The sequence below is a fragment of the Prionailurus viverrinus genome, chromosome D3 (assembly GCF_022837055.1).
Source record: "Prionailurus viverrinus isolate Anna chromosome D3, UM_Priviv_1.0, whole genome shotgun sequence".
Taxonomy (NCBI): domain Eukaryota; kingdom Metazoa; phylum Chordata; class Mammalia; order Carnivora; family Felidae; genus Prionailurus; species Prionailurus viverrinus.
The window spans coordinates 47213772-47231652 of NC_062572.1; the positions used below are offsets into that span (position 1 = coordinate 47213772).

Below are 17881 nucleotides of genomic sequence, written 5' to 3' on the forward strand. Positions count from 1 at the left end.
CCCTCTATCTCTGCCCCTCCTCTCCCCTGCTCGCTCTCTCTCTCTCTCTCAAAATAAATAAACATTAAAAAAAATTGCTTGTAGAGGGAAAAACACTGGGGGAAGCTTGGCTCTTCTGCAAGCTTGAAAACCACTGTCCTGGCCAAGGAACTTCTGCAGGACATGGTACCCCCAGACCCATGCTGGCCCTGAGCACCTGGCGATGCTCACGACAACCCGCTGATGGCCGAGGGAGCTGCTTCCAGACCTGCACAGCCACCACTTTCTTCTGCCCCTCATTTGGATAACTGGCAGTGACCCTGGACTTGACAAAGACAGCAAGCAGTACACACACAGACAAATTAATAGTGCTAGGAGCTTTCTGAGTTAAGCTTACCTGGCACAGCAGCTTCCATGGAACCTGTAGAAATACAGGAATGGAAAGTCCGGGACACTGAAGAGATCACCTGAGGAGCAGAGCAAGGGTAAGACAATGACGCATATGCCCCCCTGCCCCCAGCTGTCCTGGAAAACGCAAGGCAAGGGTCTTTAGCACAGCAGCCATCTGAGCACTGAGCTGCATGGCACTGAATTCACTCTGGCATTCCCAGGGTTTCTAGGTTAGTGGCATTATCTTAAAATAATAGTGTGATGCTGGGGTGCCTGGGTGGCTCAGTTGGTTGAGCGTCTGACTTCGGCTCAGGTCATGATCTCACGGCTCATCGATTTGAGCCCCACATTGGGCTCTGTGCTAACAGCTCAGAAGCCTGGAGCCTTTCCGATTCTGTGTCTCCCTCTCTCTCTCTCTACCTCTCCCTGGCTCATGCTCTGTCTCTCTCTGTCTCCCAAAAATAAATAAACATTAAAAAAATGTTTAAAAAAAATAATAGTAGGATGCCCATAATGCCTATTTAGCAAGAGTCTGTCCTGTGCAAGGCACTATGCTAAAAGCTCTATGTACGACACCTCTTTCAGTCCTTGTAACTGCTGCGCGGTGTTTTATCAGCCCCATTTAACTGGTGCTCAGAGAGGTTAAGGGATTTGTCTAGTATTACACAACTCTTGAACTGTGAAGCCAGAATGTACACCCCAGTCACTCCAAACCCTACAATCTTTCCTTGTCACCAGGCGGCCATCCTGGCCCAAGACAGAGTATAGGACAAAAAGAAACTTTTTTTTTTCCTTAAAGATTGTTCTATTCTTTCCTGCTTTATGTCTAAAAAAAGACTGAATGCATGCCTCTGACATCTTTCTCTCATTTTGTGTTTAATTACCGCACAAACGGCACAGGGGCCAGACCGACCATGCTTACTCATTTGGGTGTAAGGTCCAAAGGGTACATTTATTTCTAATGAAATAAGTCCATTCTTCTAGTTCCATTTGGTGCAAGAGGAAATAATCACACATATTGGCTGCTTCCCTCTCTGGAATTTGAACTTGGTCACAAACAAGAAGTCAGGAGATTGAAAAAGCAAAAAGCCTTCCAAAAATGTCCAGAGGAAAGGAATTAAGCATTTCCACAGCAGATAGCTTAATCCCTCCAAATCTGGAATTTCTGAGACTGCAGGAGCTGGACCTTCCAGACCCCCGGGCTTCGGTCTGTCTCTCTGGATCTGGATGGACTGGAGCAAGAAAGGCTGGTCTTCCTCAGGACTCACCGTATGTTAGGTGTGCAGTGCAACATATGAGCAGGAATGCCTTCGTCTCTGAACCTACTAATCAAGAGTTTCAGAACAAGACACACTGGGCTGCTATATACTTCCTCAGAGACCTAACTGATTTCAAATAATTCAACCACCTCTTGGCAAGGAAAATGCTGAATTCCAGTGCCCTAGAGGGCTTTTAGCACGACGATTCTTTTGTTTCGTTTGTGCGTATGTGTGAGTTCTTAGCCACGACAGGGTGGGTCTCTTGGGACCTGGTTTTTGTGCAGCCCGACCATAGGTTCAGAGCTCTGGCTTTCTTGCTGCCACGACTCCCCTGAGCACTTCTCTCGTCTATGTGGACCTGCACGGGTGGAGGGGCTTTGCACACAACACCATCGGGCTCAGACACCTAGTGCGTGAAATACACGGTATCTGTGGAAGTGCCTTTCCACACAGAGGCGACAGCGAGGTAACCTAGGCACCCCAGCCCCAGAGCCCCCTGTTCGGTCGGGTGAGGCGACAGTCCATGCAGGCTTTGTGCTGTCTCTCTGGCAGCTGTGGTTCTTGGCCCTGTTCCCACTTCCCTTCCGGTTTCAGAGAAACTGCAGTGCAGTCAGCGTGATGATGAGGAGGGGCAGAGAGGAGATCAACTAAGTGCAGGACCTCAATATTCTTCTGGCGCCGCCTCCTCTCTGCACCCAGGCTGTCCTCAGAAATGCTCCAGGGACATGAATGAGATTCACGGAGCATTGGCAGCCTTTCCGGCCCAGCACAGGCTGCCGAGGGGCTCTAACGAGCAGTGGAGTGCTGAGAGGTGGACTGGAAAGAAGGAAGGCAAAGGAAAAATCACAGTCCTAGAAAATTTACCAGTCACATGATAACCTTCACCCAAATCCTAAAAACTGATTCGATAAATTATTGAGAGAGAGAACAGCTTATTTTTGAGCCATTTCTATGACCTCCATATATTTCTCACACAGTACTAGTTGACCATGCCTGTCTCTCCTTTTGTAACCATCAAGTCCTTGCGAGGTGGAACCGTACCTTACCCATATCCACTGTGTTAGGATCAACCCATAATAAGCACTACTGAACCGGAAGTATCCAAAACACCTAAACTCCTCTTGCTTCCCCTGCAGAGAATGTTCCACTTTCCAGTTGGCTATGCTGGTCTTTAATTTCAAATTTGCCCCACATGCTTCCCCTCTGATGCCTGCAGCCTGCCTTGTCTTTTACTAGAGTTCTTGAACAAAGAGGGTGCGTGCCAACCTCTAAAGAGCAAAGGTTAATGACCACATGACAAATGGCCCTGAAAATGAGGCAGTGTGTGGCTGGCTGGCCCAACCTCAGTAGAATGAAATTCAGGGACCTAAAAAATTGGTAAAGATGCTCACAAGACCACTCCTGCACCAGCGATTGTGAACTGCACAATTTAAGCACAGATTAAGTAGTTCAACAGTCGTAAACATAGTTTGTGGCAACAATATGCAGCTTAGGCAATAAAGTTCTAACTGAGCCCTCACTTTTAAGTTTTTATTTAAATTCCAGCTGACATACAATGTAAAACTAGTTTCAGGTGTACAATATAGTGATTGAACACTTCCGTACAATGCCTGGGGCTCATCACAACATGAACCTTCATTTTTATGCTCCAGTTAAAATCTGCTGACTTTCTGAGTGAGGGAATGAATCCGAATTCTCTGAAGACTACAGAACATGAAACTGCCATGGTGAAAAGTGTGGCCCGATCTTACCACACTCAAGACTTACTGATATTTGAACATCAAGACAACTTCCTCTCCCCACATTGTAGCCCTTGGAACTGGCAGGAAAATGGAAGGTCAGCTCCAAGAAGTAATTAGTGCTACTTGCTCTCATCTCACACGTGAGCAAGAGGCACACCAGGTAACAAGGTCATTTCTGGGTCAGATTCCTGTGGTTCTCTCTCTGTTTTGGGTCCTTGAAATTCTCTCCCTTTGAACACACAACAGAGGGGCTCAGTACAAATACGAAATGCACACTTTCAAGCAAAGGAAGAACTTCTCTTCTCTACTAGTGCTTAAAATGGTCCAAGGGGAAGCAAGGTTCCAAGATTCTTGAAGCCTCTGCATGAATCATAAGGTTGAAAGATTAGAGGGGGAGGTGGATTTCATTCACCAAGAAGCAAACCCAGTGCCCAAAGGGGGAAAGGTGGCAGGGCCAGAACTAAAGAGACCTACTCAATCCCTACCACCATGTCCCGAGTACTCCAAAAGTGTGTCCCAAAGCCCCATCCTATGCATCTAAAAAACCGCTTATCTTTCTAGTCACTCGGGAATGAGTGAGAAGGGTAGCTCATTCAAAAGCACTAGCAAGAGACCACAAAGACTAGCTAAAATAAGGCTGACAACACCAAATGTTAGTGAAGATGTGGAGCAACTGGAACTCTCAGACATTGCTGAGCAGGGGTGTAAAATGGTATAAACACTTTAGAAAACTGGCACTTTCTTAAAAAGTTAAAACTACATCAACTCTAAGACACAGAATTCTAAGTATTTATCCAAAAGACAAGAAGAGACAAAAAGTCCTGTATAAGAATGTTCATGAGCACCAAAAACCAGAAAATACCTAGGAATAAACATAACCAAGGAGGTGAAAAATCTATACACTGAAAACTACAGAAAGCTTATGAAAGAAATTGAAGAAGACACAAAAAACTGGAAAAATATTCCATGCTCTTGGATAGGAAGAATATTGTTAAAATGTCAATACTACCCAAAGCGACCTACATATTCAATGCAATCCCTATCAAAATAGCACCAGTATTCTTCACAGAGCTAGAACAAACAATACTAAAATCTGTATGGAACCAGAAAAGACCCCAAGTAGCCAAAGCAATCTTGAAAAAGAAAACCAAAGCTGGAGGCATCACAATCCTAGATGTCAAAGCTGTATTACAAAGCTGAAATCATCAAGACAGTATGGTACTGGCACAAAAACACTCAGATCAATGGAACAGAATAGAGAACCCAGAAATGGACGCACAAACGTATGGCCAACTAATCTTTGACAAAGGAGGAAAGAATATCCAATGGAATCAAGACAGTCTCCTCAGAAAGTGGTACTGGGAAAACTGGACAGTGACATGCAGAAAAATGAACCTGGACCACTTTCTTACACCATACACAAAAATAAGCTCAAAATGGATGAAAGACCTAAATGTAAGACAGGAAGCCATCAAAATCCTCAAGGAGAAAGCAGGCAAAAACCTCTTTGACCTTGGCCACAGCAACTTCTTACTCAACTTGTCTCCAGAGGCAAGGGAAACAAAAGCAAAAATGAACTATTGGAACTTCATCAAAATAAAAAGCTTCTGCACAGCGAAGGAAACAATCAACAAAACTAAAAGGCAACTGACAGAATTGGAGAAGATATTAGCAAATGACATATAGATAAAGGGTTAGTATCCAAAATCTATAAAGAACTCATCAAACTCAACACCCAAGAAACAAATAATCCAGTGAAGAAATGGGCAAAAGACATGAATAGACACTTCTCCAAAGAAGACATCCAGATGGCCAACTGACACATGAAAAAAATGTTCAACATCACTCATCATCAGGGAAATACAAGTCAAAACCACAATGAGATACCACCTCACACCTGCCAAAATGGCTGACATTAACAACTCAGGCAACAACAGATGTTGGCGGGGATGTGGAGAAAGAGGATCTCTTTTGCACTGCTGGTGGGAATGCAAGCTGGTGCAGCCACTCTGGAAAACTGTATGGAGTTCCTCAAAAAATTAAAAATAGAACTACCCTACAATCCAGCAATTGCACTACTAGGTATTTATCCAAGGGATACAGGTATGCTGTTTCAAAGGGGCACATGCACCTCAATGTTTATAGCAGCATTATCAACAATAGCCAAAGTATGGAAAGAGCCCAAATGTCCATCTATGGATGAATGGATAAAGAAGATGTGGTACACACACACACACACACACACACACACACACTGGAGTATTGCTTAGCAATCAAAAAGAATGAAATCTTGCCATTTGCAACTACGTGGATGGAACTAAAGGGTATTATGCTAAGCAAAATTAGTCAGTCAGAGAAAGACAAATATCATATGACTTCACTCATATGAGGACTTTAAGACACAAAACAGATGAACATAAAGGAAGGGAAGCAAAAAGAATATAAAAACAAGGAGGGGGACAAAACATAAGAGACTCTTTTTTTTAAATCTTTTTTTGTAATGTTTATTTATTTTTGAGAGAGAGACAGAGTGTGAGTGGGGGAGGAGCAGAGAGAGAGGGAGACACACAATCCGAAGCAGCCTCCAGGCTCTGAGCTGTCAGCACAGAGCCCAACACGGGGCTCGAACTCATGAACCGCGAGATAATGACCTGAGCTGAAGACAGACACTTACTGACTGAGCCACCAGGTGCCCCAAGAGGTTCTTAAATATAGAGAACAAACAGAGGGTTACTGGAGGGGTTGTGGGAGGGGGATGGGCTATATGGGTTAGGGGCATAAAGGAATCTACTCCTGAAATCATTGTTGCACTATATGCTAACTAACTTGGATGTAAATTAAAAAATAAATTATATAAAAAAAGGGATGTTCATGAAAGCTTTATTTACAACAGCCAAAAACTGGAAACAGCCCAGGTAAGCATCAGCAGGTGAATGGATAAACAAAAGGAAGTATGTTTATTTGCTAGGTATGTTCATACACTAGCACCCTACTCAGCAATAAAAGGGAATAAACTGGTGATACATACAAGAACCTAGATGAATCTCTGAACACTGCATTGAATGAAAGGGCCAGACACAAAGGAATACTTCCGGGGTGCTTCCATTTATATGAAGCTCTAGAATAAATAGAATGTATCTATGGACACAGAAATCAGATCATGGTGGCTTTGGTGCTAGGTGAGAAGGGAGTAATGAAGAAGGGGCAAGAGGAAACTTCCTACAGTGACAGAAATGTTCGATATCTTGATGGGAGTAAGCTACACGGGTATATACATTCGTCAAAATTGACCAAGCCGTACACAAGATAGGTGCATTTCATACATGTAAATTATACCTCAATTTTTTAATGTTTTAAAAGCACTACTAAATAATTAAGATATAAGTTAAAAAAAAGAAGAGGTGAAAGGAAACCAAAGGGAAGAAAGCCATGCTTTAAAAATATCAGCAATTGTTGGGGCTCCTGGGTGGCTCAGTCGATTAAATATCCAACTCTTGATTTTGGCTCAGGTCATAATCTCACGGTTTGTTAGTTCAAGCCCCGCCATCAGACTCTGTGATGACAGTGCACAACCTCCTTGGGATCCTCTCTTTTCCTTTCTCCTTCCCTCCCCCCTCTCAAAAATAAATAAATAAACTTTAAAAAAATAAATAAAAATAGAAATGTCAGCAATTGTTAACAGATCCTTCATAAAAACACTGTACCCATGGGCCCTGAGACTTAACTGGGTCTCAACTGGTGCAGGTGCGGGGAATCAGGAACATGCCCTTCCTGACACTCCGGCCCTGCAGTGGACATTCTAGATGGAAAGTGTAATAAGCAAGTGGGGAAGAATAAAGGGTTGTTCTCATTTAAAAATGGGCTAGACTACTCATGGGTACAATGAGAAAGCTAACGAATTGGAAGGAATTGGAGCTCCCCCATCACAGCAGTCCTCGAATACCTCTGGAGGAGAGGTATTTTCCTCAGGTGTTTTATTTGCGTAAACTCTTTAATAATTGTAGACTGCTATGAGAAAACATCACCAGGACCCATCAAAGAGTTTAGGGTAATTGACTTGGGTTTACAAAGCTGAGAAAAACTGATCCCCTGGTTCTCTTCTAGATTCTGAGCTTCCATCATCTCTCATACCAGATTTCTACCTTAATATACCTATCTGCTTGAATTATCCACTCTACCAAACAAATATAACCATTGTACTGTGCCTGAGTGCTTTTTGAAGCAACAAGTCGCTGCTTACAGCTGCTCATGTTGTGCACTGCCCAACTTCAAAGGGCAGGGCACTGTTTGGCTAGACCACAACAGTGTGTGGCAACCCTGAGAGTTTCGAAAAGTTAAAGCGAATCAAAACCTAGACAGTGACTTTCATGTGGTTTTCACAAACAGCCTCCCTACTCTAGTCAGGATTGTTTTGCTTACTCAACAGCCCCGAGTCAAGCAGGCACTTAAGGGCCAGCCCCTTGATACTAAGGTTTCAAGTCAATGGCACTCCACTGACCAGAGGGGAAAAGAGAAACGGCCACACACATCTTTAAGGCCCCTTGGCACACAATTTGTAGAAGTTCTAAGAAAGCAGCAAACGGGATCATGGTGACCACACACAGAGTACCGTCACAACACAGAAGTAGGTGTGGTTTTACAGTGTTTCCCTGGGCTGCTCATGGATTAAAAGCTGAACTTGGTGCTGGTACAGATGGAAATCTTGGGCTTCTTCCAGAAGGCTGCCGCCAGTCTGTATATAACTCCACACACACACACCTTCACCGGGGCCTTTGCCAGAGCCCTGCTATGATGGCTACTGAGGCCAGAAGGATTCCTGAACCCTACAGCTCTGGGGCATCCCTTCACTGGGAGCCTCAGCCACCTGCAGCAAGGGAGGCCAAGGCCACCTCAGCTGTTGACACCAGGGTCACAGCCAGTCTCACAGGCCAGCAAAATCCTTCTCAGGAGCCCAACTTTCTTTATCTGGCCCCTGCAAAGATAATCACCTCCACTACCTGAAAACCACAATGCACAAACTTGCATGCAGGAGTCCTTCCAGGGAAGCATACAGAGCCTCTCTCTGATGAACCCCATGGGAGTTACAACTCCCTGAGCTGCCCACCACAGACTCATCCTCAGCCATTCACCATACTGTGCAGTCAAAACCTGCAGAATGAATGGGGGTGAGTATCTGACGTCCATTCAGTTGTTGTTGTTGTTTTTGAATATAATCTGAAGGAAAATTCATTGTTGTAAATATCTTTTTCTGGTATAACTGAGTTCTAAACAGGTTCTCAAATAAGAGTGATTTGTTTTTGTTTTTGTTTTTGATGCCCTATACATTTTTTTTTAATTGAGATATAATTCACCCTTCTAAAGGGGCTCCTGGGTGGGTCAGTTGGTTGAGCGTCTGACTTCAGCTCAGGTCATGATCTCATGGTTCATGACTTCGAGCCCCACGTTGGGCTCTGTGCTGACAGCACGGAGCCTGGAGCCTGCTTCGAGTTCTGTGTCTCCCTCTCTCTCTGTTCCTCCCCTGCTCATGCTGTCTCTCTCTGTCTCTCTCTCTCTGTCTCTCTCTCTCTCAAAAATAAACATTTAAAAAAAATAAAGTGCACAATCCAGTGGTTTTTAGCATATTAACAGAGTTGTACACCATCACCACCAGCAAATTCCAGAACACTTTCATCACCTCGGAAAAAAAAAAATCTGGGGCCTATTTAAAAAAAAATTTTTTTTGAATGTTTAATTTTTTTGTGTGTGAGACAGAGAGAAAGAGAGCGTGAACAGAGGAGGAGCAGAGAGAGAGGGAGACACAGAATCCAAAGCACACTCCAGGCTCTGAGCTGTCAGCACAGAGCCTGACATGGGCTCGAACTCACAAACCATGAGATCGTGACCTGAGCCAAAGTCTGATGCTTATCCAGACTGAGCCACCTAGGTGCCCCGAGGGGCCTATTTTAAATTACTCTTCTGCCTAGGCCATTCTGCAACCATAGGCTACTGACCACTTTGTGTTCCCAGAGAGTAAATAAGTACCCAAGATATTCTTGCATTGACCTAAAAAGTTTAGCAATAACTCAAGATGAAATGTGGGATTGCTGGCCAAACCGTATAAACTATTACCAGCATCACTGTGCTCAGAAACTGGTAGACAAAATGGCCCTCAAACTGATGAGGGAGCATAAGGCAAGCTGACAGGCCGCAGCCCTGCCCACCCCCCAACCCCCAGGTGGGATATGTGTGATATTCCTCCCACTCCTTGGCTGCCCAAGAATGAAGGAAAGGGAAAAAACAAATGGTTAACTGATAGAGATCATAGTCCTGCAGGACCTAAGTCTCCATTACCCCTCCATAGTGATGTGGGAATCAAAGGCAGAAGGAAATGGCAGATAGAACTAAATTTCCTTATAACCTGCAGCCCCTTGACAAACACTTGAGGCTGGCAGAGTAAAACGTTTTTCCAGGAACTTCCTACTGTTTTAATGTTAATGCTTTGCTAGAGGGAAAAACAACCTTAGCTTGACAATAGCCAGGCCTCCACTATCCTGGGAGTCTTCTTCAGCATACGAAAAGCTCACTAGAAACTTCCCATGGACTTTACCTCCCCAACTCCATAGTATATAACCAGTCTCTCTTCATGGTCCCTGGGCAGCTCTTTCTGCCCACGGGTCCTGTCTCCATGCTTGAGTAAAATCACCTTTTTGCACCAAAGATGTCTTCAAGAATTCTTTCTTGGTCATGGGCTCCAGACCCCCATGAACCCCACTATCACCCCAAAAACTCATCGAAACCAAGAGAAGCTCCACGAGGAAGTTTAGTAACACTGAAGGTATTCACTCACTCCAGAGACTTTATAATAAACTGTAGAATCACTGAAAAAGAAGCATTTAAAAAGAAAAACCTGAGAGAAGGGTCAGGAGACCTAAACTCCAGTCTCTCTCTGCTATTCACCTCCCCTGCACCATCTTGGCCATATCCCTTAACTGCTCTGGGCTTCAATTTCCTCATTTGTAAAATATGACAGCACCAAGGATAATCACTAAGATTCCTTCCAGCTCTGAGAATCATGAGTAACAACGAACAAGCATCACCTCTTGGTTGAAAGGCTGAGGGATTTCTTGAGGTGAGAACCATTTGCCCAAATCTAACAGTAATCACTCAGGGAGCAATAAGCATGCAAACCAAGCAGAACCAGTGAACTTTCCAAAGGCTTTGACTGAAACACATCTCAAAGGGGAGGTTCCTTAGGGGGCTCTGCAATGTCTGGTGGGTGGCAACCTCCTGGCCGTGCAAAAGAATGACAAGAGCGCATGTAAAGGCAGACAACCAGCAGTATGGGTGAGCAGATTGTTCAGGGTCAACACCACGGGGTCCATATGATTTTTATTTTACAAAGGATAGGCTTTCAACACATGAGAGTGCAGAGAGCACTCCACAGCAAACCTCAGAGTCTGGAGATAACACCAGACTGTGGGAACGGGCAGAAAATAGATGCGCATCAGTGTGGGCAAGTGTAGACTAATGCATTGAGAAAAAGGTAATTCAAATTATCCTCATGAGGCACGGTTTGGATGGGTCACATACAATCTAGAAACACTGAGTCACTCTCGACAGTTCCCTCAAGATACTAATTCCGAGTCTGAAGCAGCTAAAAGCACCAACAGAAACCTTTCATTGTTTTGGGCACCATAGGAGCTAGAAAGGGCCTTAGAAACAACCCGGTTCACCTTTCTCATTTTAACTGAGACTCTGAGAGCTCGGGAAATGTCTCATGCACAGCAAATGGCCAACAAACATTAGTTTAAGGAGCATGGCCAAGAAAACACGTATTTCCAGCCATACTGCACACAGATACTATTTCGTTATCTTTGGCACCAACTTCAAAACGGTAAAAAACCATGATGGAATAGAGTATTGTGGGCAATTCCTGAATCTGAAAAACCACTATAGAGTAACCAAGGCAGCAACAAGGTAAAGGTAAGCTTTAAAACTTGACTTCCTTAATCAGGAATCTTGAATATTGCAGGCTAATATACGATAAAAAGGTATGAAAGGAGGTCAATTAGAAGCAGGGTGAATTTAAACTTTCTGACCAAATCCTTTAGCACTAGGATTGAAGAGCGATTCTGGATGTTTGAAGAAGGAACTTTAGAAGTGGAGAAGGTGAGCACTAGTTTATCCGGCAGATAATAAGCCTGTCTGTACATCTGAGATCACACCAGATGAAAACACAGACAACAAAATTGAAGAAAGGCTAAGAATAAATTCATGGGTGATAAATCCACAATGGGTCCTTGAGACCAGGTTCAAGTATGTGGGCCGTGCCTAACCCCTGAGCTTCCATCCTGAAGGCAAACCACATTCTCTTATAAAACGTCCCTTAGGGATAATAAGGGGGTGGGGAGGGTGCGGTGTCAGAGCACTGGGTTGAATGGGCCACATAAAACAGTCCGACTTACCTGTCGGATGAGATGCAACTGCCAGGAGCACCACACTGAAAAAGAAACAGCAGAGCAGTGAAGAAGTCTTTCCCAGCACTGAAAAATCACAACGTACATTTCCACCCATTCTACTTGGAAAGAGTGAAATTAGCCTAAATGCAAATTATCTGCACTGAATGGTCTCATTCTGCCTAAATCCAACCTGTCAGTGAGAGGGTGAGAATCTCCTAAGATGCCTCAGATTTTGACAAGAGGGTTGAACGTACCCCGTGACGGACGGAGGATCTATGCCCCACTCTGAGGTCATCCATGCCACCAAGAATTATCACACTCACCTAATCTTCCAAGAATATTTGTAAGCTAAACAAAGCAAACTGTGAATTACAAATAGGCTGCAATCTAAAAAAATAGCTGTTGGGTGTGAGCTGAATCTACTTTTGCCACAAAATTAAATTTGTAGAGGGTAAATTAAATTCCCAGGGGGCACCTGGCTGGCTCAGTCGGTAGAGCACGTGACTCTTAATCTCGGGGTCATGAGTTCAAGTTTCACATGGACATGGAGTTGGACATGGAGTCTACTTAAAAAAGACTTTCCAGGAGAGCGCCTGGGTGGTTCAGTCGGTTAAGCGTCCGACTTCAGCTCAGGTCATGATCTCGTGGCTCATGAGTTCAAGCCCTGCGTTGGGCTCTACGCTGGTAGTGTGGACCCTGCTTGGGATTCTCTCTGTCTCTGCCTCTCCCCTGCTTGTGCTCTCTCTCTCTTTCTCTCTCAAAATAAATAAGCTTACATTTTTTTTTTTTTAAAGGGAAATCAAACCAGTTGTTGGCTCTGTCAGGCAGAGCTTCTGGCTGACAGACCAGCACAGCTGCCTTAGGGATCTGAAGGATCCCAGTTCTCTGGGTGCTGATGGCCTCAGTGTCCAGTGCCCACAGGAAACTGAACGGCAGCCCTCGTTCTGATTCACATATCTTCATCACTTGTACTGAAATCCTTGGAAACAGAATCGTGGCTTCTTCAGTGGGGTGCGGGGCAGGCCCAGCCAGGAAGCCTTTGGCACCAGGCTCACAGGCAATGAGTGTCCTTACTGGAGGGGAAGGAGCTGGGCTGACAGAAGAATGAGTCAGGGGTCACAGAGGCTCACTTTTCCATCCCCTTATTCCTTTGCCACTCGAGCAGACTATAATAAGTTCTGGGGAGAAAAAGAACTGCCAGCGTGTTCTGATGTCACGGAAACATTTTAAACATCAAGAGCCTTCTGCATTTTCAGAAGAATCTCTTGAAAAGGCTGCTGGTATGTCTGGGCAGAGTGGAACTAATGATTGTTTTCAGCAGAGTACAAAAGAGGCCTATAGCCATGCTTGGAGTGGATCCTTTCAAAAAAGGCATTTTAATAAACTGATATTTATGAGCTTTATCTGCAGATGGAGAGTACAGCTCATGTTGAACGTTTTAAGATGAACTTCCTGCAGAAATCAGCATGACCAAATGCTGAGAGGCACATCCCCGGCCCGGGTCATCTTCCCAAGCATGGCTGCATTCGTGCAAACTTGGGCTCTCCATGGCAGAGCTCATGCTCCTTCTCAGCTAGGTCCCAGTCAGCGACCACTAACCTCCAAAAACACTAGGCAGCTGTTCTATTTAGCTGACAGAGCCCTATTCTTTGCTTGGCTTTCGCCAATGGTATATGAACAACAGTCCATATACCATATTTAAATATTATAAATCAAGCTTCAAACTTCATTCTATCTTAATAAATAAATATACCTTCAAAACAACCTGGAAGCCTGGATTAGAACTCAGAATTCTTGGAGTTCTTAGAGCTTCATATCAGAATGTGGTCGCATGGACAGATCCAGCCTCTGGCTCCTGGCTCCCAGTGAGCCCCCTTCTCTTTCCACCCCAGGCTCCTTCCAGCACACTGAGGCCTCACACGCTTGTGTGTGGACACATCAGCCTGCAAATCCACCCTCCATGCACACCCTCCTCCCCCACTAACAGCCTGGTTTTGGACACTTCTTGGGTCTAGGAAAGAGTTGGGAAGACAGACCCAAGGAGGCCTTGGAATCAAGCTCGGGACCAATTGAGCAGGGAATTCTAGATCCCAGGCTAGAAAGGAGGGTATGGGCCCTGGGAAGAAATGTCCCCTTAGCCTTACAGACTCCATAAGCCATGGGGAGAAGCATGGCCTTCTGAAGTATGGAGCCAGACAGAGGTCCCTCTTGCCTAGTCTACGGACAGAACTACGATTTGGTTTCCTCGACTTTAAGTCATCTCACAAATTATTTAGCTTGCCTTTCTGGTAGGCGCATCGGCTCAGAATCAAAATATTGGAAAATAAAAATCCATTAGCGCCAGAAAGACGTGAGTTGTTCTTTGAAAATGTAAATTATATTTTACCTGAACATGTAGTTTAAGTACTGCTGGTCAATGTCACTAAGGAATGAGAAAAAAGAAAAAAAAAGATAAAACATGTGAAATAGTAGAAGTGTTTTACATACACAAAATAGTCACCTTCTACTAATAAATTATATTTATGGTTAAGTTTCTACATTTAAAAATTGTCAATAAATGGTATAACGAGTATACCAAACGAGTATATTCAAAATTAGTTCCTGGCTCATTTAAAAAAAATTTTTTAATGTTTATTTATTTTTGAGAGAGAGAGAGAGAGAGAGAGAGAGAGAGACAGAGTGTGAGTGGGGGAGGGTCAGAGAGAGAGACACACACACACACACACACACACACACACACACAGAATCAGAAGTAGGCTCCAGGCTCTGAGCTGTTAGCACAGAGCCCAATGCGGGGCTCAAACTCAAGGACCTCGAGATCATGATCTGAACAGAAGTCGTACACTTAACCGACTGAGCCACCCAGGCGCCCCTGGCTCATTTTTAAAACCCGTTTCCTAGTTTGGTGCTATCACACACATGTTCACCTGTGGCAGATTATCTTCTACATGTATTTTGCCTCCTTAAAAAGGAATGTTAACTCTCAGGCCACTGGACTGACTCCTGGGGCTGCCATATTTGACCAGTAAAAATATAGGACACCCAAATAAATCTGAATCTCAGATAAAGAATCATGTTTAAGTATGCTCCAAATATTGCCTGGGACATAGCTACACTAAAAAAAGGATCACTACTTATCTGAAATTCAAATTTAACTGGGCATTCTGTATTTTATCTGGCAACTCCACTGGCTTCTTGCTGCAGAAACACTTCATTAAAAAAAGGAAAGGTGCTTTAGGGACCCAAGTCACAGCCTCCGAGCATAACCCTCTCCCAGGGGTCCTTGCCTTCAGGCCCACCAGCAGGCCCTGAAACCGAGAGGCCAGTGAGGCCAGTCGAGGGCCTCTGACCTCCCAGCTGCAGCCCAACTCACACCGGGACTCCTGTCTCTTCCATTTACATTTGCCAAGGCTGGTATGTTGACTGCCCATAATAGAGGCTTCATTTTACCCCAGAACAGACTGGGGAATTTCTGGGTCTAAACAAAGTCAAGTTAGGAAGGGGCTGAAGAAACCAGAAAAAAGAGTTGGTCTCTGAGTTGGAAGAAGTTAACTAGGGCCCAAAGCAGCAAGTCACACAATTTTTATAAAAATGTCATCTGAACGCTGCCTCTGAAGGGAGAGGGTAGAGGACCCCCCGGCTCTTCAAACATCATTGGTACGATCAGGTGCTGGTGGACCCCGCCTGGAACAGCCCAACAGCAGGACAAATGGCTTTGGGGGCCCCAGGCTGCTGTGCCCTGACCACAACCCAGACTTGCAGAGTTTCTGGCTGAACAGAACAAGCTCACGACACTATGGGCCTCACCTCTTTGCTTTAACCAAACAAGAACTCACCACACTTTAAAAGTTTACCTTAGGGCACCTGGGTGGCTCAGTTGGTTAAGCATCTGATTTTGGCTCAGGTCATGATCTCACAGTTCATGAGTTTGAGCCCCACATCGAGCTCTGTAGAGCCTGCTTCAGAATCTATGTCTCCCCCTCTCTCTCGCCCTCCGCAGCTCACACTCTGTCTCTATCTCTCTCAAAAATAAATAAGCATTAAAAAAAATAAATGAATTAATTAAATTTTACTTTAGCGTTGCCTGGGTGGTGCAATCAGTTGAGTGTCCGATTCTTGATTTCAGCTCAGGTCATGATCTCACGGCTTGTGGGTTCCGACCCCCTTGGGGCTCTGTGCTGACAGTGTGGGAGCCTGCTTGGGATTCTGCCTCCCTCTCTCTCTGCCCCTCCCCTGCTTGCTCTCTATCTCTCTCTCAAAAAAATAAAACAAACTTTAAAAAAATTTTAAAGTTTACCTTAACGCATTGGGTTTCCAGGACTTCTGCAATATCTTATAAGCCCCTGAAAACGAAGCAATGGGTGTTACTGGCACAGGGCATTCTGCATAAAGGGCTACAGGCAATTCCAGGGAGGCATGAAAACCACATGGACAAGGGCCGCCCTTCCCACGAGGGACATCCACAGCCGACAGGGGGCGACAACAACACTGGAGGGCTCCAGGATGTGAAAGCCACAATCCCTGTGATAAAAGTTCAGTACCGAAGAGTGCTGGGCCAGGAAGGCTCGTGATCAGCAAAAGGAGACAATTAACAGGAAGCTTTCGGCTTCCTTTGCAGGGTGCCCAGGAGAAAGAAACACTGGATCTCTGAACTGTGTGTAACAAAGTCAGGGCACTGCTTTTCCTCCACGACAGCAGACAGGAAACACTGAGCGTATGATTTGAAATAAAGTCAGACAGGCTTTTTATTTCCCTCCCTTGCTTTTCTTCGGGTATACTGCTGAAAGAGGGTGTTTCTGACCCAAACTTCTGGATCTCCCTCACCACTTTTTGAGAACACCAACCGGCATGTCCCAAGTAGACTTGAGCAAGTGGGGCCCGAGCCATGGTGACTTAATTAATGTTTGTCGAGAAAAAGAGGAGACTATATTAGAAATGAAAATATTTGAAGAAAACTCCAAAACAGGAAAATCAGATCAGAAAATGCCCATGTAATTTTAATCCTGACACCTGGTCTTTTTTTAAATTTTTATTTTTAATATAATTTATTGTCAAATTGGCGAACATACATACAGTGTGTAAAGTGTGCCCGTGGTTTTGGGGGTAGATTCCCATGGACACCTGGTCTTTAATCTTCCTATTGCTCAGAGTCACTGAAAAGTGGACATATATGATAAGGTCAAAATAATAAGCCTCAATTATTTAAGTAAGCATTCTTTTAAAACTTACCTACACAGAATAAGTGAATTACAGCCCAGCAATATCCATCTGGATCAAACTGTAACACAGGATTAAAAAAAAAAAAAAGCGGCTGTAAGTATAGACAAACAGGATCCAGCATAGCACTTGGAAACCCTAAATAACAGATGCACAGTGCCAAGCAAGGGTTCCACAACAGGACTCTCGGGGTCTTGGGCCAGTCCGTCCTCATTTCTCAGCTGGTTGCTTACAAAATCTTCCTAACAGGGCTCTTTGTCTCCAGCACCCCTTGCCCCATTCTCCACACTGTCCTCACACTGTCTCTAAAAGGCTAATCCAATGGTGTTGCCTATGGCTTAAAATCATTCACCAGTCCCCCAGGGACTTTAGGATTAACTTCAAACTCATGACACCCAAGGATCTCTCTGACAAGCCCAGTCCTATCTACTGTACCCCCTCCAGGGAAAGAATTTGCACTTCCCCAAGCATGAATGCTCCCCCTCCACCAACTTGGGGGGGGGCACTCCCTCTCTTCTTCCCTTCCTTATTTTTCTCCACAGAAGCTTATCTCATCTGACATGCTCTATTTCACTTGTCACCTGTCTCTTTCTCTACCATCCACTAGACTGTAAATTCCCACAGGGCAGGAATTGGCACAGAGGCATGCACATAAGATGTGCTCACTAAATTCGAATCACAGAATACTCAGAACAGCTCCAGGACTGTGCCCACACCTGCTTTGTTCTCCTACCCAACTCCTCCTCACCCTTCAAGATTTTGGTCCGATAGCAGAGCAGGGCTATCATACCAGATACATCTGGTATCAGTTCTAAAATCCCCACTTATTCATTAGCTGGGGACCTTTGGGGCCTCA

The 17881-nt window shown here is 44.6% G+C and overlaps 1 protein-coding gene across 2 annotated transcripts in view; it reads right to left on the reverse strand.

Moving 5' to 3' along the window:
- Positions 1 to 17881, reverse strand: part of TMEM241 (transmembrane protein 241) — a 114442-nt gene that overhangs the window by 44349 nt on the left and 52212 nt on the right. For both annotated transcript variants that reach the window (XM_047828483.1, XM_047828484.1), the window contains exons 8-12: positions 17038 to 17086; positions 16106 to 16151; positions 14195 to 14230; positions 11815 to 11849; positions 377 to 446 (exon numbers count right to left, since the gene is read on the reverse strand). In XM_047828483.1, the coding sequence (XP_047684439.1) occupies positions 377 to 446; positions 11815 to 11849; positions 14195 to 14230; positions 16106 to 16151; positions 17038 to 17086 (236 nt within the window). The remainder of the gene's footprint in view (positions 1 to 376; positions 447 to 11814; positions 11850 to 14194; positions 14231 to 16105; positions 16152 to 17037; positions 17087 to 17881) is intronic.